This window comes from Candoia aspera, chromosome 15, assembly GCF_035149785.1.
Source record: "Candoia aspera isolate rCanAsp1 chromosome 15, rCanAsp1.hap2, whole genome shotgun sequence".
Taxonomy (NCBI): domain Eukaryota; kingdom Metazoa; phylum Chordata; class Lepidosauria; order Squamata; family Boidae; genus Candoia; species Candoia aspera.
In genome coordinates, this window is record NC_086167.1 from 2,020,860 (window position 1) to 2,046,955 (window position 26,096).

Sequence of the window (26,096 nt, forward strand, 5' to 3'; positions counted from 1 at the left end):
GATCGTAAACAGCGTTCTCGCTAGGGCGAGGATTTCTATGACCTAAAAATGTTAGAAATATTCAAGCATTTATGACCTTAAAACCGTTTAAATATGACCAATTAAACCAAAAATATGACTTTTAAAGCAAAAATATGATTTTACAATTGTTCTGAAATTAGCACCCAATTTTTTAAAATCTGTGCTTACACACACACACAAATTAAAAGGTTTATTCTTCTTCACTTCCAGTGCAGAAGTGCTAGTATTGAAGGAATCAAATGAAAATTTTAAGAGTAAAATGGTCATCCCTGGATTAGTTTTCATTAACAGCAGAATTGCGTTGGATGACCATGTGCATCTTGAGGTTATCAAACTCAAAACTCCTTCTCTTGTCCTCCAGGATGTTCTTGTATCTGAAGAAACTCCATTTGACATCACAAGATGTTATAGGAACAAATTTGAAAAAAGCAAACTCATCTGGAGAAAATTCTGACTCAAAGTCTTCAAATTTTGCTTCGAGTCCATTTAGAATGTTACTTATTTTGCAAAGTGTTGATTAGATTAGCACTCTTTGCACTTTATCGCTACTTTTTTCAGCCACTTTCCCCTTTGCTTGCTTTAAATCACTCTCAGTTTGTTTTATAATGTTCAGTGCATCACTAAGTTCCATTCCTCCAGTTTCAAGGTAGGTGATTGCTCTTGATAATCCACTGAAGTTAGATCCTATATATGCGAAGTTTCCAGGCAAGGTTTCAGAAAAGGAATCTTGCACAATCTTCATGAAGATTCACAACAGTCAAATTCTTTAACTATCCGCTGCAAGGAAGCATAATTTGTGAAATAATACATAGCTGCATCCAGTCAAGTCCTCCAGTGTGTCACGACAGGTTGGGGAGGGAGAGCCAAAGTAGGAGCAATTTCTTTGAACTTTTGTACTCGAAGTGGAGCTTTAATGAACATTTTTTTCCCATTCAAAATTATCTACATCAGGATAGTTGCTTCAAATCTCTTCAGCCACTCTGTGTAAACCATGTGCAAGGCATGTGATAGGGATCATTTTTTGATAAAGAAGTTTAAGCCCCTTGGCTGCTTTAGTCATGTATGGAGCAGCATCTGTTGCAAAGAGAAGGTTATTTCCCCTTTCTACGCCATCCGGCCAGAGTAGTTTGATGATTCATATGCTCTGTGAATTGTCAAAGAGCATAGCAATAGTGGAATTATTTTTTGTAGCATTTCACATGTTAGAAGAAATATTTCACCAGGCTTGTCACATTTCAGAGTGCCAATAATAACATTGGCTACATATCTTCCATTTACGTCACTTGTTTCATCTATTGAAACCCATTATCTTGTTGTTGTCAACAGCAGATCTTATCTTTCCTAACACATCCTCATAGCAGGCAGAGATGTAATTTTTCCTTACAGTTGATTCATTTGGAATCCGGTGACTGGTGTACTTCTTCAAAAAATGCCTGAGGCTACCACCACCTAATTTCCTTAAGGGAATATTTGAAGTAACCATCACTGTACAGAGATCCTTACAAAATTCTGACTGGGTATTTGATGAACTGGCAGTTGAAGAAGCAGCTCTCTCAAGAAGGAGATGTTGCCTGTTCTCAGTGAAGGTAAATCTTGCTAAACAACTCTTGTGTTTCACGATGTCACAATGTTGTTGAATATTAAAACGCTTTTGGGCCGATACCTTAATTTCACACAATTTACAAAATATCACCATCGCTACTGAAAATCTGCTCCCCAAATTCTTGAACAAGACGCCATAATTTCACACTCACTGACCATCTACTTTTAGGCATGTTGAAATCAGACTGCAGCTCTCACGTGATTCTACCACCTCAAACACACACACATCTGAGCTGGGGAGCAAATGAGAAAAAGGGGGGGGGGGAAGGCAAATTCTCACTTTTCTTCAAGCCTGGTCAGGGGAGAAGCCTCTGCCTGCTGAAGTCATTTTAAAAACAGTTGTTCTCCCTCTCTTACATACACACACACAGCCCTGAGTTGGGGAGCTAATAAGAAAAAGGAAAAAAGCAAATTCTCACCCTTTTTTCAGGCCTGGTCAGGGGAGAAGCCTTTTCCCTTTCCTTCCCTCCCTCACACACACTTCTGAGTTGGGGAGCAAATAAGAAAAAGAAAACAAAACAGGCAATTCTCACCTTTTTTTTCAGGCCTGGTCAGGGGAGAAGCCTTTGTTCCCACCTCTCTCTCTCTCACTCATACACACACACACCCCTCCCTGAGTTGGGGAGTGAATAAGAAAAAGAGAAAAAAAAACCAGGCAAATTCTCACTTTCTTTCCTGGCTTGAACTTGCTGGCTTATCAGGAGGGTTGCCAGTGACCAAAATATGACCAAAATATGACGTTTGTTATAAAATTAAGCAGAAATATGACAAAACACCTTTAAAAAGTCAAAATACTACTTCTCAGGTAAAATAAAAAGCATCTAATTCTCACCAGATTACTCTAAAACATGTTTTAACTTACTTATAAATTCAAATAAAGGTTCCAGAAAAAATATGACATGTTATAGAAACCCTCACCCTAGTTAGCACTAATCGGGTAAGAGCTGCCGGAGATGGGGGCACCATCACTTCCAAGCCACGCTGTAGCCTTAAAGGGACACTAAGACTGGCCACCCCATTTCTAAATCACCCAATTTTTATCTTTTTACGTTTATGTACCCTAAGAGAGGCTTTTTACGGTAAGGAGAAGCGAGCTCCCTTGGTGCTTATCATTATTTCTGGGATATCTTTAAGATTTGGCTTGTTTCCATCCAAACACTGAGGAGGATTGAAAGTAAACGTATGTCTCCCTGTTACTATTTCTGTATTGAATTTGAAGATTTTAGTATTTTCCTACACGCTGAATTAGCTGTTTTGAATCTTCAGTTTTCTGCTGCTATTACTCCCTGGGGAACTGTGTGTTATCAGCCTTTTACTTATGTAAACAGTTTTGGAAACTTTCCATTACATTCTACTTTTGCTGGTTAAGTACTTAAGGGGCGCCATTTACTGCATGAGACATGGAAGATTTCAAGCAGGCTTTCTGAGAGTTCCATCAAGACCTCAAACAGATTTTTTCTGACTCTTGTCAAGTTATTATGCAAGATATTTGGGACTTTGCTGAAAAATATCAGCTTTGAAATCCGGCATCTGGCTGGGGATGTCGTGGAAGGAATTGAAGACTTAACAATTATACAAATATTTCTACTAACAGCAAGATTGAGCCTTCTGTTGAAATGCCAGAAGACAATTGGATGGTTGACTGGAAGAAATTAAAGGGACAGACCAAACTGCAAACTGTAAGTGTTGCTGTTCTGAAGGAATGTTCTGGGAAGGAAAGGGTTGTTATCTATGGGAGGTTGGAGTATTTAAAGGGGGTTGTTTGCTCTTTCTGTGAAAAATGCCATGTGTATTTTGGAAATATGTGAATGCTTTGGTTTATTTCAAAGTGGGGTAAGGGTTTGAGACTGTTTGGATTGCTTTTAAGGCTTGTTTGATGTTATTTTTCTTTAATGATTTGGATTAAGACTAAGAAAGTAAAAAATAAATGTTTGGTTCTAGGTTTAATATAATTAAGATTTTAATAACTATAGTATTATTAATTATAAGAGCAGAAAATTTATATGCTTTTTTAGTTTGATCTTTATTATAGTAGACAAAAACGTATAGAATAGTGGTAGGAAGGAAGGAATTAAATAAGTGTTATTTTGTGGGGGGAGGTTGTTTAGGTGATTCATATATTTTTTTTTCTTTTAATATAAAGGGAGGGAGCAATGGCGTTTAGTAATCTTTATAATATGCTAATGAAAAGACTAATAGAAATAATGTGATTTTGGTTTATTATAGAGTAAGGGATTATGGGAAATTGTTGTATATTCTTGCTGTTAAAAGTCAGAAGTCACCTCTTTATATAATCTTTAAAAAACCTATTTTCATTCTGTGTTTTCTCACTTTTTTTTCTTTTCCTTTTTTGTAGTTTTTATCTTTGTTCTAAATTAAATTCTTACCAAAAAACGGTAAGTCTATGAAAATTGGGCTCTATCCAAGAAAACACAGTGCAACTGTGAAAAATACAAGGTTCATCACTTAGGCAGGGGAAAAAACAGATGCACGGGCACAAGATGGGTGGTATGTGTCCCAGCAGCAGTCCTCAGGAGCAGGATGCGAAGACCACAGATTAAGCATGAACTGAGAGTGTGCTGCAGCTGCCAGGAGCCACTGAGTCGTGGGCTGTGTTAAAGAGGTATGAAGTCAAGGTCATGAGAAACGATAGTGCTGCTCTACGCTGCACTGGTCCGACTGTACCTGGAATACCGCGTCACCTTTAGTCGTAGCACGAGGAGGATGCTGAGGAAAGAAAAGAGTGCAGAGGCAGCGATGGTGAGGGGCTTGGAGGATAAATCCCATAAAGAATAGTTAAAGGAGCTGGGCACGCTTAGCCTAAGGAAGAGTGACACGGTAGCAGTCTCAATCTCAAACCTGAAGGGCTGTTACAGGGAAGAGGATGTGGATTTGTTCTTCACAGCTCGTGAGGGTAGGAGAAGAACCAGTGGGTAGAAGCTTTACAGAGGGAGATCCAAATTCAAAATGAGGAGGAATTTCCTGATGTGAGAGCAATGAAGCAGTGAAACAACCTGTCCCCTGGAGTTATGGGGGCTCCATCACTGGAGGTCTTCAAGCAAAGGTTGGACAGCCATTTGTCTGAGAGGATATGAGAGAATTCCTGCCCTGGGCAGCGGTGGGACTATAAAATCTCCATGGTCCTTTCCTACCCTTGGATTTTATATGAGGTTGAGCTTTTTTTGCTTGACCCCCATAATCTTAGGGAATCTGAGCAAAGTAATCATGTAAAAAGAGCAGCTAGCATTGAGCCCCTCCTTAAACAATGCTCTGGATAGTCACAGAAATCCCCAAACTGGGTTCGGGATTCCTTCAGTTTCACCAGCCAAACAAGCTGCAGGCCATGAAGGACATCAGCAGATTTTGCCCTTGAAGCAGTTAAGAAAATATCCATCCCTAAGATGATTTTTGGATGGTAGTTTACAAAGAATTGACTTTTCAGTCAAATACCACTGAGGGCCCCATCACCTCTCCCTTCACATGTCACTGTGACAGGAACTTCAGCCAAGACCAAAAAGAGATGCTCAACCAGCAGTAAGGCCTTCTTGAACAATCTCCTTCATATTTCACATGCCACTATGTGCAAGCTCATGCATCTCATTAAATTTATGACCAATGGACTAAATATATAGGCAAGAAAGAGAATGATTAAAACACGCATTGTTTCAACATTCCTTTTATCTTATCTCCTTTTAAAAAAGAAACAGGCAATAAACATTCCTCATAAAAGAATCTGGCGCTCCCCAGTCATGAAAAAGAATGACAGTGTTCTCCCGCAATTTCCTTCTCCTTCGGACAACTCTGGCAAACCTCCCTGCGTCTACCAAATGCCTTCTGTGAAGTCCTCAGGCATTTCACATGCACATTGTAAGAGTCGCAGCTTTCAGCTTAAAAAAACAAACAAAGATAGAGGAAGCCAGCATGCAGCCTTTGTGGCTGGAATGAAGCACCTTAAGAAATTTCAGCAATGTTGGTAGAATATTTAACACCAGGGAGAAGTTCCTGATTTCAGCGCTCAGCTACTTTTTGCTTCATTTTGCCAACCAGACCTCTCCCTTGGTGCCTCTGATGAATGCTGGTTTCCATGGGAGAGGATCAATGGGATCTGCATCGACAGCTTCTCTCACCTGTCGCCATCTCTGCCACGAACGCTGCAGGAGCTTCCCAAAATGGAACTGCAATGCTTCTGCCTCCTTCACCCGCCTGAAAGAAGCACAGGGGCACCTGAGCCTCGGTGCCAGAGTCACAGGCACATCGTGAGGGAAGGAAGGAACCCAGATTTCAGCCTGGGGACGGGGCTACTTAAGCCCAGCAAAAGCTGACCTCCACTCAGTGGATGATTCACCCAAGGAAATTCAGCCCTTTTCTCCCAGTCTTCCAGGATGCCCTGCTGCAAGCCGTGGGAACATAAAGATGGGACAGGACCTCCCACAGGCTGCTCATCCCCGTCTCAGAGGGCACAGCAAAGTGGAGCGTGTGGTGTGAACCTCACCGAGACCAGCAGCAGTGTTGCCACCACCCCTGTTCTTGGCCTACTCTCATTACGCTACCAATAGAGAGCACCACCACCCCATTCAAGCAGGGACCACATCAGGCCTGTCCTGTTTGGCTGCAATGATGCAGGCCGCAGGGAGCTCCAGGATGCACCGGCCTGAGGGACACGGGCTGAGAGCTCCCTTACACCACCTCTGGAGCAACAAGAAGCTCGAGGCAGGAGGGTCTGCCATCCCGGCTCCTTTGCACCCAGAGCTTCCTCGCTTTCAAAGCCAAGTCCTTTTCCCAAGAAGTCTTGGGGCTCCAAAGGGGCCCCGCAAACTTTCTCAGCAACTAAAAGTGAAGTGCCCCCTAAGCAGGGCCCATGGGAGGTATCTGGGAGAAAGGAAGCAGGAGAAGGGGAAGCTGCTTTCTCCTAAATCATTGCTCCCCATGGCGGCCATGGGGGAAAGGGTAAGTGCCCACCCAGCAGCCATTTTGTGAGAGTGCCCACAACCCTGCCCTCCAGCCAAAGAGAAGCCAGGGACCCCCAGAAAGGCCATCTCAGGGCTCAGTTTTCAGATCAGGGCCACCAAGGGACAAAGAAGGTCAGCATCAACGAAACCGGCCCGTCGCCGGGACTCTCCTGTTGGTGTTCTTACCCTCTCTTAATCTCCCAGACGTTCTCCCTCCAGAGGTGGAAAGCAGCCTGCAGGACCCAATGCCTGTGATGCGCCTTGGCCAGGGAGACACACTCTTGCTCTTCCAGGCAGGCCAGGGTTGCCCTGCGCCACCAGCCCCAGGACCGAGACAAAAGCCGCCATTCCGCATGCAACGTGGCCTGCAAAGAGAGGGGCTGCTGGTTGATGCCTGTGGCCAGGCTGCCCAGAGGTGGTTTCCTTGGCAGCCTCTTGGCCCCAGATGGCCAAAAGCTAGAAGCTGGCGGGGGGGGGGGGTAGATGAGAAAGAAGCAGCAGCCTCTGGTTCAGGACCATGGAGCAGAATTGAGATGAAGCTTAGGACCATGCGGGATGGAGTTTCTCCGCCCACCCAGACTAAGCCTCCCTTTGAGACCCGGGCCCTGCTGTCAATTCCCAGAAAACACCGACTAAGCCACTAACGTGGGTGCAGAGAGGGCAGGCCTGGCTGAATTCCACAGGAGAGCTGTGCAGAGGTCACCAGCCCCAGCAGAAGGCCACATTTACCGTCTCCTCGGCTGCCCGTCCCTCGTGCTGCTCGCGCTGTCTCAAAAGCCACCTCTCAAAGAATCGCCTGGTCCACATCTCCCTGCGAAAGAGCACAGTGTGAGCAACCCCAGAGAGCATCCTGGCCTCTGTGGGTTTTCACATCCCACACTCTGCAAAGCTTGCAGCACTGCAGGGCTGACCACACAAAAGGCAAAGCAGCAGGATGAGGGAATCCAGAGCAGGACTGGACATTCACGACTACACTACAAATCTTTCCTTACTTTGCTCCTGGAACCTCTCAAGAGAAGATGACACCAAGATCCCCTCCAGGCGCTTCCTCCCAAGAAAGCATGCCTTTTCCCCTTCACTCATAACGGAATGGCTGCAACCAGCCAGCCCACCTGTGATAGCCTGCGGCCACCCCCTTCATCCCGCTCCACCAGCGCTGATGATCTCCAAACAGCTTCCAGGCCTGAAAGGTGGCAGACAAGACCATGGTCTCGTGATGCTGGTTGGCTTTGGCATACTGGAACTGAAGAAAAAAGGGGACTCTGAACAGGAGTTTTTGAGCATCCACCACAGTCTCCTGCCAGGAATCATCAGCTCCTAAAAACAGGTGTCTGCCCCTGTAATTCAAGTGGGAGACACCCACCCAGAACATTTCAGTGCTTAACCTTTGCCCCATTTAAGGCTCTTTGCCGTTCCTCGCTCTGAAACGGCTGCCTTAGGAGCCCACAATCTATTGCTTAGCACCCTCTCAATCAAAGTTGTGGGGCTGGATTGTCCCTCCATATCCTCCATGGACTCAATGAGGCCAGCTCATGGCACTTGGAAGGGCAGGGACTCCCTTTCTGAAGCCCCACTCCCCCAAACATAGAGGACACAGGACCCGCTCCTGATGGATCTCCCGGCCAGTTGCCCGGGAAGCAGCTTCGGCTTCCCCACGCTTTGCTGGAGGCAGAGCAGGGACTGAAGCAGAGGACCCCGGCCCCGCACAGACACCCAAGGCCATCGTGGCAGGTCCTTGGGGTGACCAGAAAACATGAACTGGGGCCAGGCAGCCTTGCTTCCAGCCCCCGCCCCTGCGGGGCAGCTTTTGGTCTGGTGAGTCTGAGGACAGGGACCATCCAGCTTTTCGTACTCTATAGACCCTCTCCTGTTAGCTTTGGGAGCGAAGGGTGGGGCTAAAACACTCAGGACAAAATACAGGCACGACTCTCAGGGAAGCAGCCAGACTTGGACTGTCTGTCCCTGATGTGAAGTTAGTAAATCACAGGGGTCACTTTGGCTCCCTGGGGAGGCTGGTGCTCAGGGGCTTCTGCTTCTGCTGGCTCACCTTCCGGTGTCTTTCCCCGCAGGCTCGCTGTCTCCAGGTCCACAGACACTTCCGCAGCATCCCCTGGCTGAAACGCAAAGCAGGCACTTCAGCCAGGCTAGCTGGCACTCAGCAGCCAGTTTGGATGCTCAGGGCCAGGGACGGCTCTCCCCCAGGCCAAAATAAACGGCACAGGAAAGAGGCGGCAGCGGCAGCGGCGCTGGGGCTGCCGGATCAAGGCTACAACTTGCAAGGATGGCGCTGCACCTGCGTGACTCCCTTGGGGTTACACGGGCAACTCTGTTCTTGCTGGCCCGAGTTCCACCAGTTGGAGCTGAGGACAAAAAGGAGTGCCTGCAAGCACAGGTTCAGTCTGGGGTTGGCTGGAGCTTGCACCCAAATCTTTCCACACACGTACTATTTTCAACAGGAAGAAGTAGTAACTACTCTAGCCAATTTACTACAGATGCCCTGCTGCTTACTCTACCGCCCTGTTGCACGAGTATGAAAGAATGTAGATGACATCACTGCGGAGAAAAGATAGGCACAGGTCAGCGCCATCCAGGGTGGACCTCCCCGCCGGGAGCGAATCTCTCCAGCCCTGCCCGCCCATCCCTTGGCCCAGGAGGAGCTCAAAGGCACCTGCCGCCCTCCCATCTCTGACGCTGGGCAGGATTTCCACAAGGAAGTCAGCACCTCTCGCGATGAGCTGCCAGGTGCAACGTCAGCGTGTGACTAAGCGAGGGGAGAAAAGGCCCAGCCCCTCACCCCCCCACTTCCGCAGGGGAGCCTCGCCGACACGGGAGAAAGCCGCCGGCCACTCCGCCAGCACCTGTGGTGAGAAGCCGCTGCCAGGGCCAGGGAGCGGTGCTGCTCTTCCTCCTTCTGCTCCAGGCGAGACGTCCAGCAAGCCCAGAACCTGCACAGGAGCTGCAGCAGAAACAGAAGTGGCGGGGAATAAGCTGTAGCTCGGGAGATCCCACAGCAGGAACCAAGAGAGTTCTTTCCCCACCACCAAATGACAGAAGCTGCCGCTTGCGACAGAAATTGGGTCCAACGGAAGAGCAGGCGGCATTTCTGTCGCCCAGATCTACCTTCCGTGTGACAAACTTTCTTCTTCCTCGTCTCCTCCTGGGCCCCTTCCAATCAGAGTCAGGTACCCCAACTCTTGGAAAAGTCCATTAGTTAGGCGCTAACAAGTTGGGCTCAACCGTCTTGACCTTCTCTAGCAATTAACTGTAGCTCTTCTAAGGCCTCTCTGATCCCGGCTGCCCACCCGCCTTGTCTCCTCCCTTCCCCTTTTCTGGCTTCCCTCCATGGTGGCAAGGGCAATCGTTTCCTAGACCATTATCTGCTCAGGTCATGTGCCCAAGATGCGTGTGTCTGAGCCTGCCGATCCGTACTTTCAAGGGAGCAGTCCTTCTGTTTGGTCCGGGACTGTTAACTCCTTCTTCTGGCAGTCCATGGTGCTCTGAATAACTATACCCAAGTGTATAATTCAAGCATGTCTTATCTTCTTTCTCTCTGTCCAGTTTTCACAGCCTTGTTGTTGTTTATTCGTTTAGTCGCTTCCGACTCTTCGTGACTTCATGGACCAGCCCACGCCAGAGCTTCCTGTCGGTCGTCAACACCCCCAGCTCCCCCAGGGACGAGTCCGTCACCTCTAGAATATCATCCATCCACCTTGCCCTTGGTCGGCCCCTCTTCCTTTTGCCCTCCACTCTCCCCAGCATCAGCATCTTCTCCAGGGTGTCCTGTCTTCTCATGATGTGGCCAAAGTATTTCAGTTTTGCCTTGAATATCATTCCCTCAAGTGAGCAGTCTGGCTTTATTTCCTGGAGGATGGACTGGTTGGATCTTCTTGCAGTCCAAGGCACTCTCAGAATTTTCCTCCAACACCACAGTTCAAAAGCATCGATCTTCCTTCGCTCAGCCTTCCTTATGGTCCAGCTCTCGCAGCCATATCTTACTATGGGGAACACCATTGCTTTAACTATGCGGGCCTTTGTTGTCAGTGTGATGTCTCTGCTCTTGACTATTTTATTGAGATTTGTCATTGCATTTCTCCCAAGGATTAAACGTCTTCTGATTTCCTGACTGCAGTCAGCATCTGCAGTAATCTTTGCACCTAGGAATACAAAGTCTTTCACTGCTTCTACATTTTCTCCCTCTATTTGCCAGTTATCAATCAAGCTGGTTGCCATAATCTTGGTTTTTTTGAGGTTTAGCTGCAAACCAGCTTTTGCACTTTCTTCTTTCACCTTCATCATAAGGCTCCTCGGTTTCTCTTCGCTTTCAGCCATCAAAGTAGTATCATCTGCATATCTGAGATCATTAATGTTTCTTCCAGCGATTTTAACTCCAGCCTTGGATTCCTCAAGCCCAGCACATCGCATGATGTGTTCTGCGTACAAGTTGAATAGATAGGGTGAGAGTATACAGCCCTGCCGTACTCCTTTCCCAACCGTAAACCAGTCCGTTGTTCCATGGTCTGTTCTTACTGTTGCTACTTGGTCGTTATACAGATTCTTCAGGAGGCAGACAAGATGACTTGGTATCCCCATACCACTAAGAACTTGCCACAATTTGTTATGGTCCACACAGTCAAAGGCTTTAGAATAGTCAATAAAACAGAAATAGATGTTTTTCTGAAACTCCCTGGCTTTTTCCATTATCCAGCGGATATTGGCAATTTTGTCGCTAGTTCCTCTGCCTTTTCTAAACCCAGCTTGTACATCTGGCAATTCTCGCTCCATGAATTGCTGAAGTCTACCTTGTAGGATCTTGAGCATTACCTTACTGGCATGTGAAATGAGTGCCACTGTTCGATAGTTTGAACATTCTTTAGTGTTCCCCTTTTTTGGTATGGGGATGTAAGTTGATTTTTTCCAATCTGATGGCCATTCTTGTGTTTTCCAAATTTGCTGGCATATAGCATGCATTACCTTGACAGCATCATCTTGCAAGATTTTGAACAGTTCAGCTGGGATGCCGTCGTCTCCTGTTGCCTTGTTATTAGCAATGCTTCTTAAGGCCCACTCAACCTCACTCTTCAGGATGTCTGGCTCTAGCTCACCGACCACACTGTCAAAGCTATCCCCGATATTGTTATCCTTCCTATACAGGTTTTCTGTATATTCTTGCCACCTTTTCTTGATCTCTTCTTCTTCTGTTAGGTCCTTGCCATCTTTGTTTTTGATCATACCCATTTTTTTTTTTTTCACAGCCTTACATGTTCTCATAAAAAACACTCTAATCCTTCCTGATGTCCTTTTTACTTTTCCTGCACACTCTCTCTCTTCAGCTACCCTTGAGCCCACAAAGACAAAACAATCTGCCATTTTCATTCCTTTGTCACCACCTAACAGCTAGGTTGCAGTCTGCAATTTGCTCCCCCCACTCACACACACCATGTTTCCTGCATCACAGAAACAATTCAACAACACAAAACCACACTTTTCAGGTTGATGGCTCAGGTGAGCACAGATGCAGCAGTGGAACAAGGGCGGGCTCACCGTGACTCGGCGCTGCTGACCAGCCAAATTCCTTCTCACTTGCTTGAGGGAAGCTTCCCTGACGTTCCTCTGCAAGGCACGAAATCCACAGCTCTGTGAAAAGCAAAAGAACAGCCAGCCTCAGTCCCAGGCGCAGGGAAGTACACCTGCTGGGAGCCTCTGGAAGAGCCCAACCTTTTCACCATCTGGGAGAACCACCATTGGAGAGGCAAAAAGACGCAGGCACGTCATTGCAATGGGGGGGGTGTGCGTTTGTGGGTGTGTCCTGAGCACAGGGCCCTGGGAAATCCTCCCTGTTCACTTGCGCTGGAGGCGCCCAAGGCCACTAGCAGTGTAAGAACAGCATGCAGAGTAGAACACACGCTCTTCCAGCCCTGGCCATCTGCTGCTTGCGCAGGTGCGAGGGCGGAGCACAAGCAGCAGCTCTCCCTGCTCAGAAGCCACCCAGAAGCATCCAGGCCTTTTCCACGGAGGAGCCACAAAACTCTTACCAGCAGGCGGCGGTTATCGTGGCTCTCGGCCAGCCCGTAATGCTCTGCTGCTTCTGCACACAATGCCACATCTAACGATCTGGGTTAAGAAGCACAACGGTCCTCGCCTAGACTGGACTAACCTGCAGTTATTTATCGCCCAGAGAGAGGAATCCGAAGCTGCACGAGACCGATCTGCATGGCTGACACACCGTTTGTCTTGATACCGCCCCCACAGGACGCAAGCCTCAGTCAGTTTTGCTGCTTAGGCTAGCGGACGGTGGCCCCGTCTCTCCCCTCTATTTAGCTCTGTAACTGCTAGCCTATTTATTTATTATGGTGGGACTCCAGCCAGCATATAAAAGCAAAATCCGTTAAGAGCACGCAATTTATCTTGGAGGGCCATCCGCTCCATCACACCAACACACCCAGTGCCCTCTCAACCACCCTGGAAAGGCGAACAGGGAAGGTGCCAGAAGTACCGTGGCAAAAGGGGTTCCAAAGAGAGGCAGGGCCCTCCACATGCCCTCCCTGCACATGTGCACCAGCCAGGCAGATTCCACGAAGGCTCCCTGGAGTCAAGCCACATGGGCTCCATGTTTGTCTTTGCATACACCTTTCCTTCATGTTCCTTCCTACTTAGCATAAGTTCCCCATTTTTCTAAATAACACAGATGATTCTTTTTTGTATGCACTCAAGGATTATTTTTAATAACAAAAAACTGGTGTAGAACTTCTGTAAACAAGTAATAAAGAGAACTCTCTTCAAAACTGAGCTCACAAATGGGGGGCTTTGTGGAGACTTCTGACCAGAAAGGGGTGGTCCCTGTTCCCGCCCATGGCAGCCCCCAGCAACAGGACAGCCCAAGAGCGGATACAGAGCTTCCAGCGGGCAAAAGCCCTTCGCAAAGCTATGCCAGCTGTGAGCTGGGCAAGGTGCTCCAACTGCTTCTTGTGTTTCCATGCCAGCCGCCAGGCTGAGAAGTGCCCCAGGAGCAGCCGGGCATGGTGGTGCTGCAAAGCCAGCCCTGGGAAAAGAGAAAGACGGGATTTCGGCCAGCTGCTCAGATCCGGGTCTCGGAGGAAAGGCAAGTGCTGCGTACTCAGAGTGGCAGATGCTCTGGTGTTAATCAGGACAGAGATGTGAACATGACTTCCAGCAGTTCATCTACGAATCCTGGAGTGAAAAGCGGCATGTATACCGTGCCAACTGTTCAAAAGGATCACCTGCCCTGGAACAGCTGTTTAACCGTAATAAGCTCAAGAAACCATCCACCCTGCCCTTGAGTTGGTGTGTGGAAACAAGAATCTTCTTCTATCCCATTTGTGGCCCTGACACCTCAATCTCAATCCCGTCACATTTCGACATCTGCAAACGGGCTCATCCTGGAGAACCCCCCCGCTGGGCTCCCGCGCCCCCAGCTTCACAGCCCTTCTGCCTCGGACCCTCCTGCGCTCACTGCCCAGAGAAAGCGCCTCCTTTGCCTCTGGGGGGCAGGGGGGCCCTCCTTTGGCTGCCCCCCCATCAAGAGGCGGCACTCACTGCTGTTGCGGTTCTTCTCTCTCCGCCGGTTCACGTAACGGAGCCAGGACTCCAGGCCTTGCCGCATCTTCCAGTGCTGCAGGCACCTCGCTGCCCAGCTGGCCGCCGCCTTCTCCTGCTGGAGCTGGGCATAGCGCGCCTTCCACGGCAGCCAGACCTGATGACAAGGGTGACCAGACAGGCTAAGAGCCAGGAGCAGGCAGGGAAGGTAAGACTAAGGCTGAGCATCGCCTGGGAACCAGGCCACCACACTCACTCCACAAACCCTGGTTAAAACAAGCCATGGGTTAATAGGAGGTGGGAGCTCAGCCTTTCCTTGTGGGCCTGAAGTAGACGAAGGTTCTGGACTCACCCGAAGTTGCACGCTGAGTGCCCACTGCCGGAGGGCCTGGCTATCCATCCCACGGTAAACCTGACTCTGGCACCATCGTTCCCGCCATAACCTCCACGAGAGCCTGTTTGAAACACAAGAGCAAAGACCTGCTTCAGGACGTGGCTGTCATCCCGGAGGAGAGCCTTAGGACTGTCAAGGGTGCGGGAGAGTCAGGAGCTGTGTCTTTTCAAGAGCTCAGAGAGCTGGAGGGGGCCATTTAGCCCATGAAGCCCCTCTCCCCCGCCTCACCTTGAGCCTTTCTCCCTGAGCAGGTTTGCTCTTCTGCAGCTGGAATTTGCTTTGAGGGGGGAATCCTAGAACCTCCCCTGACCAGCAAAGGAATTCACATTAAAGCTGCCAAAAAGAAGTCTATCTGGGCTCCACTTGAAGACATCCAGGGAAAGGAAGCCCACCCCCTTCCTCTGACCCAGCCGGCCTTCTCCCTGTAGCTTAACCCCATTAATCTGCTTCCCATACCCCCAAATGGGAGAGGCCAGATCTTGACCTTCTTCTGTGGCTCTCTGCAAACGTTTCAAAGGGCTACCACATCACCCTCCATCTTCTCAAGGCTAAACATTCACAATTTCTTCAAACTCCCCCATGATCTCCCACTTCATCCACTGGCCAGACTTAAACTATTAATTGTATCCATTAACGTGGTTTTTCACCAGTATCATGGGCAATATTGGGGCTCCTGGGCAGCCTTCCCCTTCAAAAGTGCCCCTGCAGAGGGCCTGCAGCCTGGTCCCAGAAGATCTGCTGCCCCGTCCTAAGCCACCACTGGTAGGGCCATGTTTTAGGCAACACCACAGTAAAAACACGGCAACATCGCCGACCCACCATGACCTCACACTGCACAGTAGGAGAGGGAGCGAGGCTTTGCACCTCAGGCTGAAGAGACAACGGGAGGCTGTTTCCCCGAAGCGTATTCAGGCCTGGGATACTCTGGAGGGGACTGCACCCCAGCCCGCCAGGCCTCCCGTGGGCTCTCACCGCAGGGCGCTCTGCTGCCGGAACTGCAGCGCCTCCCGGTGCATCTGGTGCTTCACCCTGCGTAGCTCGACGTAGCTCAGCCAACACCGCCAAGTCCCAAGGATTTGCCGCTTAGTTGCTGCAGGAGCCGGTTGACGAGGCCGTTTGAACAAAAAACACGACGGGGTTCACACATCACGCTCAGCTATGGTTTCACCAGAGTTTGCTAATCAAGCACAACAGCTAGGCTCACCTAACACACAAACCAAGACCAAACAAGCTACATCATAGTTCAGTAAGTCAAGCCTAATTTAAAAAAAAAAAGTTGTCCTTATTCTGACAAAAATACAATTTCCTTTGGAAGCATGTCCTGGGAGGAGTAAAAACCCAGATGGTGAATTGACGATGCGGAAGAGGGCAGAATTTCCTCCAGCATCCCAAGAGGAAAACCGTCCAGGGTGGCCAGTGATAAGCAGGAAAGGAAGCCGACTGGACTAGCTGCTGCAGATGGAGGACAGAAGCAGCAGGGAAGAACGAGCGTCAAACCCAGCCCTTCTGAAGCAACAGCAGCACGTGGCGTTGGGTGAAGAGAATCTCAGCCTTGCAGAAGGGGGGGAAGCAGTCGGGCAGGTGGCGGGAAAGGAGGCAGAGAAGCCGGAGGGGATACACAGGCCCTGGGACTCCTGCTCTGGCTGCAAAGAGGAGGGTCTGTCTGCTGGAGGAAGAGACAGGCCCTGACGTCCTTCTTAGTGCAACATGCTAATGAGGCAAACCTCCTTATTAACCTTTCCTATTTTCACTGTCCTCTGCATCAACTGTTTCCGCAACAGCATGTTAGCAGCAGAAATACTTGAACTGTGGACCTGGAGGGGCAGAAGGAGCTCGTTGAACTTTGGGGGTCACTTAGCCAGGGCGGAAGATACAGAGTGGAAGCTGGATCCCAGCCTTGCACTTGCGCACAGCACAGAACCACGAGCAGCAGTGGGGAATGCACAGCCGCCCGGGCCTTTCCCTGGAGCAGAAGAGATGCTCGCAGGGAAGGGGAGAGTGCCCAGCGGTCCGGGGGGAAGGCCCTGCGTCTTCCCTGCCATCTGCCCCATCCCCGGCAGAGGAGTCAGGAGGAGAAAACTCTTCTGCCCAGAAGCACTTCCAGAATTTGGGGAAGGTACAGTGGGCACAGCCCCAGAGGGTGCCTGCTGCGGGTGGGCAGCCCATCAGGAAAGATCTGTTCACCAGATGGCAAACTGCCTGAAGGATGCTGTCTTAGCCTCTCGGGGGGCCCTCTGAGACCCAAAAGCCTTTCCGCAGATATAGTGCCAGGTCTGCGCTTGGCTTTGCAACATGCTAGCTTCCCCTTTTTATGTTTAAAAAGTAGTCCAGCAAGAGAAGGAACTGGGCGGGCACCAGCATGCCGGGCACAAGAGATGGAAAGGGCCTGGCCTTGAGCTCGTCTCCCCAAAAGGCTCCTTCCAAGAGACGGGCCCTGACCCTCACGTCCCTTGCCCAGCCCGGCCCTCCCACCTTCTCACCGTGGGCCACTGCAATACGGTAGGCAATCTCCTTCACTCGTTGCTGGAGCAGGTAGGACCTCCAAGCCTGAAACGCCTTGTTGTAGAGAGAATACCTGGCCAATTGGGAACATAACACTTGGTCACCAGCCAGGATCAGCTTGAGCCGTATCCCATCGAGAGGACACAATACATTCCAAAGGGACTTGTGGAAATGCTTTCATATCATACGCTTCTTGTCTATAACTACTATTTTATATAACTTTTTTTTGGTGTGTCTGTGTGTGTTAAGAGTCAGTACTGGGGGGGACGTTTCTCTGCAGCCTCAACAAGATCCAGCAGCAGGCTGGTGCACAGGAAACTGCCTGGATATCTCAGATGTTCCATAAAAATGCTCAGTGTGTTTCTTTTCCTTTCTCTTCTTTTTGAAAGAAACTTCATGGGCAACCTCTTGGAAGTTGAGGGCCACCAAAATTAGCCGTCGGAAGTGGGCACAACAGGATGACAATGCCAAGCAGGAGGAAGGTTTCATGGAAGGGACTGAATTTCCATTTCTCCAGGTGGGGGCGAGAACAGTGATTTTCTTTTTTAATGAATTTGGTCTATGTTAGGGTTTACCCAACAGGTTTTGTACATTTCCTCTCTCCAAAGAGCAGGAAACTGGGACTTCTGGCAAACTGAAGACAGCTCAAGTAAAAGTGGAGCCAACGACCATGGCGAATGAAGAGCCAGCAAGTAGACCGGCTGTTTGTAATTCCTCTCAGGACAAGGAGAATTCAGTCTAATCCAGACCAAGGAGAGGACCTGAGATTGCCCACAAGTGCTCCAGACAGCTGCTCCTCACAAGGAGACCACAAGACAGCGGCCTCTGGCGGGTTTAGGGCTTAGATGAGGGAATAGCCAACCTGCTCAAACCACGGTCGGCGCCTTTAGGCACACTGGGTTCACATACTTCCCTTTCTAATCACTTTCGGCAATGGCTTGTTAACTGCATTTTCAGCTATTAGGAACCTTTGGATCAACACGTTTTACAGCACTGGGTGAGTTCCCTTCAATCCATAGCAAAATAAGTTTTAATTACAAGTTTAAGGACTTAAAAAAATATTTTGGATGATTAGAACTTTGATTTTGGAAAATCACAAATGGACTAAGGGTCCAGATAGATTTGAAATAAAACTTTGGAATTAATTATAAGAATGCTTCTTGTGGGAAAATGCTTTTGTTTTTAATTCTCTTAAAAAAACATGATAGGATGAGACTTTGATGGTTGGACACTAGAGGGAACCAGAAGGAATTAAAGATTACAATTAAAGGAGAAGAATACTTAAATTTATTTATGTATTTATTTTATATCCCGCCTTTATTATTATTTTTTTATAAATAACTCAAGGCCGCAAACATACCAAATACTCCTTCCTCCTCCTCTTTTCCCCACAACACCAACCCTGTGAGGTGAGTTGGGCTGAGAGAAAGCGACTGGCCCAGGGTCACCCAGCCGGCTTTCATGCCTAAGGCAGGACTAGAACTCACAGTCTCCTGGTTTCTAGCCCAGCACCTTAACCACTGGACCAAACTGGCTCTCTAATTTGACTTACTAATTCAATTAATGACTTACTAATTTGACTTACTTACTCTCTAATGTGACTTACCAATACAGAATGGAGCAAAATACCTTAACATTGGACGTATTGAAGGATATTTTTGAACAATGGACCCAGAAGTTAATTTTAAGAGTGTCTGCCTCTATAGATAGACTGTGTTTAAAATACGTTACAGAAGGGGAACAAGTTTTGCCTGACAAAATGGAGACTGAAAGTGGTTTTAAAAATGACAGGCTACAAGAATGACATGGAAAAAGATGTTACACTGGACAAACAAAAGAAACTGGCTGATGTCTTAATAATTAAAAGGGATATACAAATAACAAACCAAGGGAGTGACCTGGATAATTTTCCTATATTGGATTTATAAAAGAGGCTTGTTAAAGCTTTGAAGAATTTTGTGAGAAGGGACAAATAAAAAATAAAAGGAAATCAAGATCTAGGACATTATTTGAATGGATTAAAGATCAAGATTGTTAAAAACAAAAGGAAAAAATATAAAGTTGGTCTATTTGATCAAGGTTAAAATAGATATGATGTTATCTCTGGTAATTCTTTATGGACTTGCTGATGAGAGCTGAAACAACGAGGCTTTAGGGATTTGTTTATAGGTAAGAGATGGGATATGGGAAGAAGAGATCATTTGTTGTATTTTAAGAGGAGGTGGTAAGTTACCAAACTTGTTTATACTTGTGATGAAGGGGGAAGTCATTTCTTTATATATTTCTTTTCTTTTTCTTTACTACATTCTTATTTTTTCTTTCTTTTCTATTTCTTTTCTATTTTTTCTTTTCTGCACTTTCTATTTTTTCTTTTTATTCTTTTATTTTTTCAGTTTGCATTATTTTTTAACTTTTTAATTGTAACTTATAATAAAATTATTGTAAAAAAAACAAAGAGCAGGAAACCACTTCACCCACTCTGGAAAACCAGACCACTGAAATTCAGCAAAACAGTCAGTAGAAGTTCCATCAGATGAGATTGAGGGAGGGCTGCAGGTATCCACCCCTCTTTCTGGGCTCCTAACTTACAATGGGAAATCCTATTTAACCTTTAGATGAATCCCTAATTAGGGGAATTAGGGAGTCCTCAAATGAATCTGCAATTTAGGGGTGAGAAACTTGGTATAAACAGTTTTCTTCTCTACTGTTTTTATTAAAAAACAAAAATCGGACACACAAACCACTGTCCAGGTTCACACATCATACTATGCCGCAAAGTGATTTGCTCATATGAAACATCTTGCACAAACTATTAAACAAATCATCGCTCGGTACATTTTGTGCAAACTGTCCAAGTTCAGACTTCCAAACCAGTTTTAATTAAGGAAATTCACAACCCATGGGCAACTCACAAACAAAAATCAGTAACTATAATTTCAAATGGTTTTGCAAACTACAGGATTGGATCCAAACAAAGCCACATCATGATTTATTTGATTTTGGCTTGGCACTCTGTGTAATTAACTCACTGCATTTTGAAAACCATAATTTACTTAGTGTGTTGTCCCAACTGAGTCAATTGTGATTTACCAATAAGCCGTGACTTGGTGCAACACCTGAACCTCCCCTGCAGCTATATTGAGGGAGGCAAACTGGTGCTGATCAGAGAGCCTACACATCAACCCGCACAATCTCAGGGTAAATGATTTGGGGAACTGCATCCCAAAACTTCTATAGAACCAGGCATGCCTAGCTACATCCACTCCTGTGATCTGGACCCACCAACTAGGGTTTAGTTTAATATTTCAAAATATTATTTCATATTTTGCTTCACATCCAGAGACCCAGAAGAGGAACGCTGAACAGATGGAAGATAAACGCAAATAAGCAGCTCTAAGCTGGCTTTTCTGTCTCAAGTCAGTTTAGGAGCTAAACTATAGTTAGCATTTATCATGGCTTAGTACAATGTCTGACCAGAACCATTTCTTTTTTAGTTAGGATGCAGGAAGGAAAACATAAGCTTGGGAAATGAAGGCAATTTTCTAACAGGCTCAAATGGACTCTTGGCCCAGTGAACAGAGTGTGTCCTGCTGTGGCATCAAAATGCCTCTTGCACAGACCTGTGGTGGCAGTCGGCTCTGACGATAAGCTTCCATTCTCTGCAAAGAACCCACCATTCCTCCTTCCACTCTCCGAAGGTTTTCTGCAGTGTCTTCCGAACAAAATAGGCCCTACACAAGGGAGACAACAAAAAACACACTGAAGAGCAATATAAATAGAGTGTGCACCGGGGCAACTGTATGAAGGACACAGGGAGCTGGCCGGGCATTCCAGGCAACTGCCCACCAGGTTGCTGGGATGGAGCTCCTCCCTTCCTGGGAGTCATCCGGGCCTGTGAGACGCCAGGGCGGGCCCTCCAATCCGCCCACTCACCCCACGGAAGCCCTGGGTGGCAGCCAAGCTCAGCCAGCCCAGGAAGCCACCTGGTTGGGGTGAAGAGCCGGTGAAAATGCTCTCCATATCCAGACCCTCAACCCTGTGCTCCAAGGCAAACACAACATCTAACACGTGTCGACCAACAGGGGCAGAAGTGGTAGAAATGGAAAAATCGTTTTAGGGAAGCATGGCCCCGAGGGCCGGCTCACTGCTGGAGGGAGGGAGCAGAGAAGCAGGGTTCTTTCTCTGCCTTTCCCAGCACCAGAGTGGGGATCAAGGGTTGGAACGCCCTTCCACAGCCCAGCCTGGATCTCCCTTTCCGGAGAGGGAAAGGGCACCCTCCCCGGCTGCACAGAGCAGCCAACGTTTAAAAAGAAAGCAGGCACCTGCCCCTCTGCCATTCTGGGGGCCCTAAAGAGAAGCATCCTGAGTATGGAAAGGGATGAAGTTCTTTCCTTTCATTCTCCGCCACTCAAAGTAATGTTGGAAAGACAGATACGCAAAAGGACTCAGGACTCCGCCTGTCTCTCCTTCAGCAGAAAAGCTCTCCAAAAACTGGACCCAATTTGATGCTGGGGGAGAATTCGGCAAAGGAAAGACCAAGTTCAAAAACAAGCTGGGTGGGGCCGGGGGCTCCGGAGGGGGGGGAAAGTCCAGGAAGCCCCCCCCCCGGGACATCCCTTGGGGGCCAGTCAGGCAGCGGCTCGGAATGTCTCCACTCTAAGGCCCCCCCGCCTCCTTCCCAGTCACGTGACCCGGAGCAGAGCTCTTGTTCAGGGGCTGGGAAGACCTCCAGGAACCTGTCTCTGCAGACCCTTCCTACTTTTTGCTTGCAGACCTTTACTTAGTTTCTGCGCAGTTAATGCTACCAATGAAAAATGCTCCTGGAATCAGGGAGGCTGGAGCGCTCATTTGCATTTCAGATTCTGCACAGGGCAGGGAACTGCGCTAGGCCCATCCAGAGGGACCAGGCTTTCATTACAGTTACGTTGTGCAGAGGGTAAACACACAACAGCAAACATCACATTCCCATCAGAAGAAAAAGAAACCTCAGCCAAGGCCTTTAGGGTCAGATAAACCACTCCTACTGGGCTGGTTCTGGTGGTAGCGTTTTTTTTTTTCTTTTTTTGTATCTCCAAGCAGAAATGCAAACTTCTTTGAGCCAAAAGCCTTCTCTACCTGGCCTTGGATGGCAGAACTCTTCCAAATGTCTTCTCCTTCCACAGATTAAGAAATTTCCTTGCCAGGTGTCTAGGAAATAAACGAAGAATAGCAATGCTTCTCAGCAGGCCTTTCTGCTCTACGAACGTTCACCCCCGTCTTCCCTAAAGAAACTGGGACCGCCAGCTCTCCTCACCCCGCCTGTTAAGCTACTCCATTTTCTCTAATGGAGAAATGGGAGCCGCAGCTGGGGGTGGGAGGTGGGGTTTCCCATGAAACATGGCGGCGATACAACTCATTCTTCATCTGTTAAAAACATCCAGAATCTGGCATTCCCAACACAGATGCCAAAGGATGGTAAACAAGTTGGTAAAACCACAGAAGCCAACTGCCATCTTAAAACAAGGGCTGGTTCTAGGAACAGACCGAATGTCATGACCTCGTTGCAAGGCACAAAGAGCCTCACAACGTGGATCATGATCATTAAGGAAAAGGGGAAGAAGATAATCAAACCAGGGATTAACACAAGCACCCAAAGGCACCCACACCCATGGACCCATAAACAACTGAAAGGAGAGACGTCAGAGGAGTGAAGATAAGAAGCACATGGTGCCCCGGAGGACACAACCGTCGCAGGGAGACAAAGAGGACACCGGGGAAAACGCCCAAGCAGCCATCAAGGGTCCCATCAAGAGGGATTGGGGCATTGAGGGGTGGGGAAGCCCGGGGCAATACAGGAGGGTATAAAAGGGGCACCCCCACACTACCTACCCCGTTCCCGTTTTTCGTTCTGTCAGCTATCATTCCAATAAACCAGAAATCCTTAATACCCATTAAGTGAGTCTGTGTCTTATTGCGAAGCGAGGCTGGCCCTGACACCGAACTGAACAAGACCCCTCCAGGAATCACTGGCCCTTCGACACCAACCCCCTCCCACAGAGACCCTCCTCTGCAGAGGCTTTAAACATCTTTTTGATATGAACAGCAAAATGTTACTAACTGTAGCCCAAATGGAGCAAATTCTTACTTTGCTGTAAATCTCTTCTTCCTTCCCGAGGTGCACGGCAATATAACTGAGGCAGTGACCTGGTTCACACGTCGCACTAACTGATTTGCTTAGCACATTATGTGAAGCCACTCACTGTGATTTGTAACCCTGTTTTATGGCTGAAAAGGATTAATTTTAACTGTACCTGATTACACAGGTACACAAAACATGGTTAAACCTATGCTGGTCTTCAACTGTAACATATAAAACTAACTATGGTTAAACCACTTTCAGCTGAATGCAGTAGGTGATCCCAGCCAGAGTGTATTAAATCAGCTCTTGATATAACCACAATCTGGCTCAGCAGCAGCTTGTACTAAAAGGGTGATACGGTTTATAAAAACACCGTTTTCTTTTTCTGAAACTCTCAAAACACAAAAAAAGGATTCAAGTCTGCTAAACCCTTTGTGACCCCTGCTGGAGGAAGCTTTCACGAGCAGGAGGTTGGATTCGATACTCAAAAGTCCCTTCCAAGTCATACTTTCTCTGATCCTATGTTACTGAGGTGCAATTTTTTATATCACAGATTTATGCTTGAAACATAAATCATTTAAAGATGCTAACTAGGTGGATAAAGCAGGAGACACATTTTAAAAGAAGTCACATTTCAAGATCTAATTCCTGGACACACATGCCATTTCTAATAGATCATTCAGCCTGAGAATATACTGTACATAACACAAATTTAATTCTTACCTTATACGAAGTTCTTTCAACCTCCCACCTCGGTTCCAGGTGTAAGTCACACGATATAATATCCCACAACTCCCTTTCTGCCCTGAATTTCCATTATGGTGAGAAGGTATCAACTGTCTGCCCACACATTCTTTAGGCAATTTCTGTGTCTTTTGAAACTTCGAACTTTAAAATAAAAAGCACAATTTTTACCATTAGATTCCTGCTCAAATAGATATAGTTTAAATATAGAAACACCATCATGTCAGAAATGATCTACATCATCAGAGACAGAACTGATCCCACATGCATTTCTTGGCAGCATTTGATTGCTCAATCAATTTTTCTGTTTCTGCAGCCGGGTGGATTTACAGAAGAATCTGGCTTCCTTGAACCAACCTGTCTGAAATTCAGGCTCCACAAAATATAATTTAATGCAACAGAGAATTTGCTAAAATAGATACTATTGTAAAAGTAATGGATGTATATGTCTTGATATTAAAAAGCATACTTGTTCTCCAATGCAAATGGGAAGCAATGGGTAGGTTTCCTGAACAAGTTAAACCAAAACCAAACAAACCACATTATAGCTTAGTAAAATATGTAAATTTAGATAATATTTCTAGGTTTCTAAGCCTACAGATCAATTAGACATTTTTTTTCAACTGGTTAATGACCAGTAATCATAGGACTGCCTCTTAACTAGCTCTTGGTGCATATGGCTTCTGCCAGGCCCATCTTGCACTCCACATTCCAAATCTCCTGAACTGTGAGAGAGATTCTGAGGGAGGCACAAAGGGCTGCAAAGATAAAGGGGAAGTGGGGAACTCATGCTGTACACACAATGATCAGACTGATGGATAGGGAGTTCATATTCAAGCCAGGATTATTAACTTTTAAAATAGCGCACAGAACATTGCAATATGGAACACACTCCCGTGCCTTCAGCCAACATCCTTTTCCAAACACATCTATGCCATACTCTCTCCCAATGCAGCTTACCAACGGTCAGTCATGCTCAGTTTGCACTGTTTTTAGAGGGAGGTTTTTGGTAGCTGTAAATATTTTGGTAGTTCTCTCTATGGACGCTGCCTCTCACAAATGGCTGGTTTTTTACTCTCAACATGGAAACGCTACCTCGGTGAGCTAAAAGCAGAAGAAAGTGGGCCCTTTACCCCAGTGCTCTTGTTGCAAAGTCACAGGGCCCTCTACTCAGGATAGTGCTAGCAGCATGCGCATCTCTTCTTTGCAACCTAGAACCCTCCAGATGTAAAGTCTATTGAAGCTCAAGATTTCCTTTTAATAAAATCACTACAGGTAATCCTTGCTTATCAATCACAATTAGGACTGGCAACTTGGTTGCTAAGTGACATGGTCGTAAAGTGAAACATTATGTGACCGTGACCGACTCCGGTCGTTCAGCATAACATCACGTGACTGGGACTTGCGACTTCCCGCTGGCTTCTCCATTGACTGCTTGTTGGAAGCCAGCTGTGAAGGTCACAAGCTGCGATCAGGAGACCACGGGGACGCTGCAACAGCAGCACGTGTGAGGACCAGTTGTGAGTCTCCTTCAGTGCCGTCGTAACTTTGAATGGCCACTGAATGAGCAGTTGGTAAGTGAGGGCTAACTGTATGGCTCAATCTTAATGCAATATGTGAACAGAACCCACTTGTTGTCTATTCCAGTGTTTCCATCCTCAGCAACTTCAAGATGGGCAAGCTTCAGCTTCTACAATTCCCCAGCCAGCCATGCCGATCTATGCTATAAACTCAGGCATTTTTTTATTTGCAACTCAGCCACTCACAGAGTCCTTAAATCAATAGCTACCCGCGGGTTTACCCCCACATCCCCCGCCCCAAAGCCATTTCTCTCAACGAAAAACCCGTCCCCGCAGCTGGGAGAGCAGCTTGGCACTTCTCACCTGCCCCGGGCCCTTCGCTCCATCGGGCGGCCAGGCCCGTGCCCTTCCCGGTCCCGGGACAGCCCCCGTTTTCTGGCGGGTCGCAGGGAGGAAGAGGAGAGCCGGTTGGTCTCGAGTTCGCGCCTTCGGCCGGCCGTTCCTGGGCCGCCCAATTCCGACCCGCCCTCCGTGGCAAGCGGCTCGGAGCGCGGGGTGGGCGAGGGGCTTCGGGGGCGGCCCGGGGCCCCCGCGGGGCTGCAGCGAGAGGCGGCCCGGCCCTTCCCCGCCTGCAGCAGCAGCAGCAGCAGCAGCAGCAGCAGGGAGAGGCGGCTCCCTTCGGCCCGGGGCCA

General features: G+C 47.7%; 1 protein-coding gene across 5 annotated transcripts in view; it reads right to left on the minus strand.

Annotated features, from left to right (window-relative positions):
* SFI1 (SFI1 centrin binding protein) overlaps nucleotides 1-26,096 on the minus strand; it is a 47,837-nt gene extending 21,741 nt beyond the window's left edge. For all 5 annotated transcript variants that reach the window (XM_063315751.1, XM_063315749.1, XM_063315747.1 and 2 more), the window contains exons 1-17: nucleotides 25,768-26,096; nucleotides 23,864-24,028; nucleotides 22,138-22,209; nucleotides 20,643-20,753; nucleotides 17,001-17,095; nucleotides 15,493-15,610; nucleotides 14,479-14,581; nucleotides 14,127-14,283; nucleotides 13,462-13,611; nucleotides 12,605-12,675; nucleotides 12,114-12,206; nucleotides 9,431-9,528; nucleotides 8,620-8,686; nucleotides 7,685-7,815; nucleotides 7,302-7,383; nucleotides 6,759-6,937; nucleotides 5,751-5,826 (exon numbers count right to left, since the gene is read on the minus strand). In XM_063315751.1, coding sequence (XP_063171821.1) covers nucleotides 5,751-5,826; nucleotides 6,759-6,937; nucleotides 7,302-7,383; nucleotides 7,685-7,815; nucleotides 8,620-8,686; nucleotides 9,431-9,528; nucleotides 12,114-12,206; nucleotides 12,605-12,675; nucleotides 13,462-13,611; nucleotides 14,127-14,283; nucleotides 14,479-14,581; nucleotides 15,493-15,610; nucleotides 17,001-17,095; nucleotides 20,643-20,753; nucleotides 22,138-22,209; nucleotides 23,864-24,028; nucleotides 25,768-25,790 — 1,791 coding nt within the window. In that variant the 5' untranslated portion in view covers nucleotides 25,791-26,096. The remainder of the gene's footprint in view (nucleotides 1-5,750; nucleotides 5,827-6,758; nucleotides 6,938-7,301; nucleotides 7,384-7,684; nucleotides 7,816-8,619; nucleotides 8,687-9,430; nucleotides 9,529-12,113; nucleotides 12,207-12,604; nucleotides 12,676-13,461; nucleotides 13,612-14,126; nucleotides 14,284-14,478; nucleotides 14,582-15,492; nucleotides 15,611-17,000; nucleotides 17,096-20,642; nucleotides 20,754-22,137; nucleotides 22,210-23,863; nucleotides 24,029-25,767) is intronic.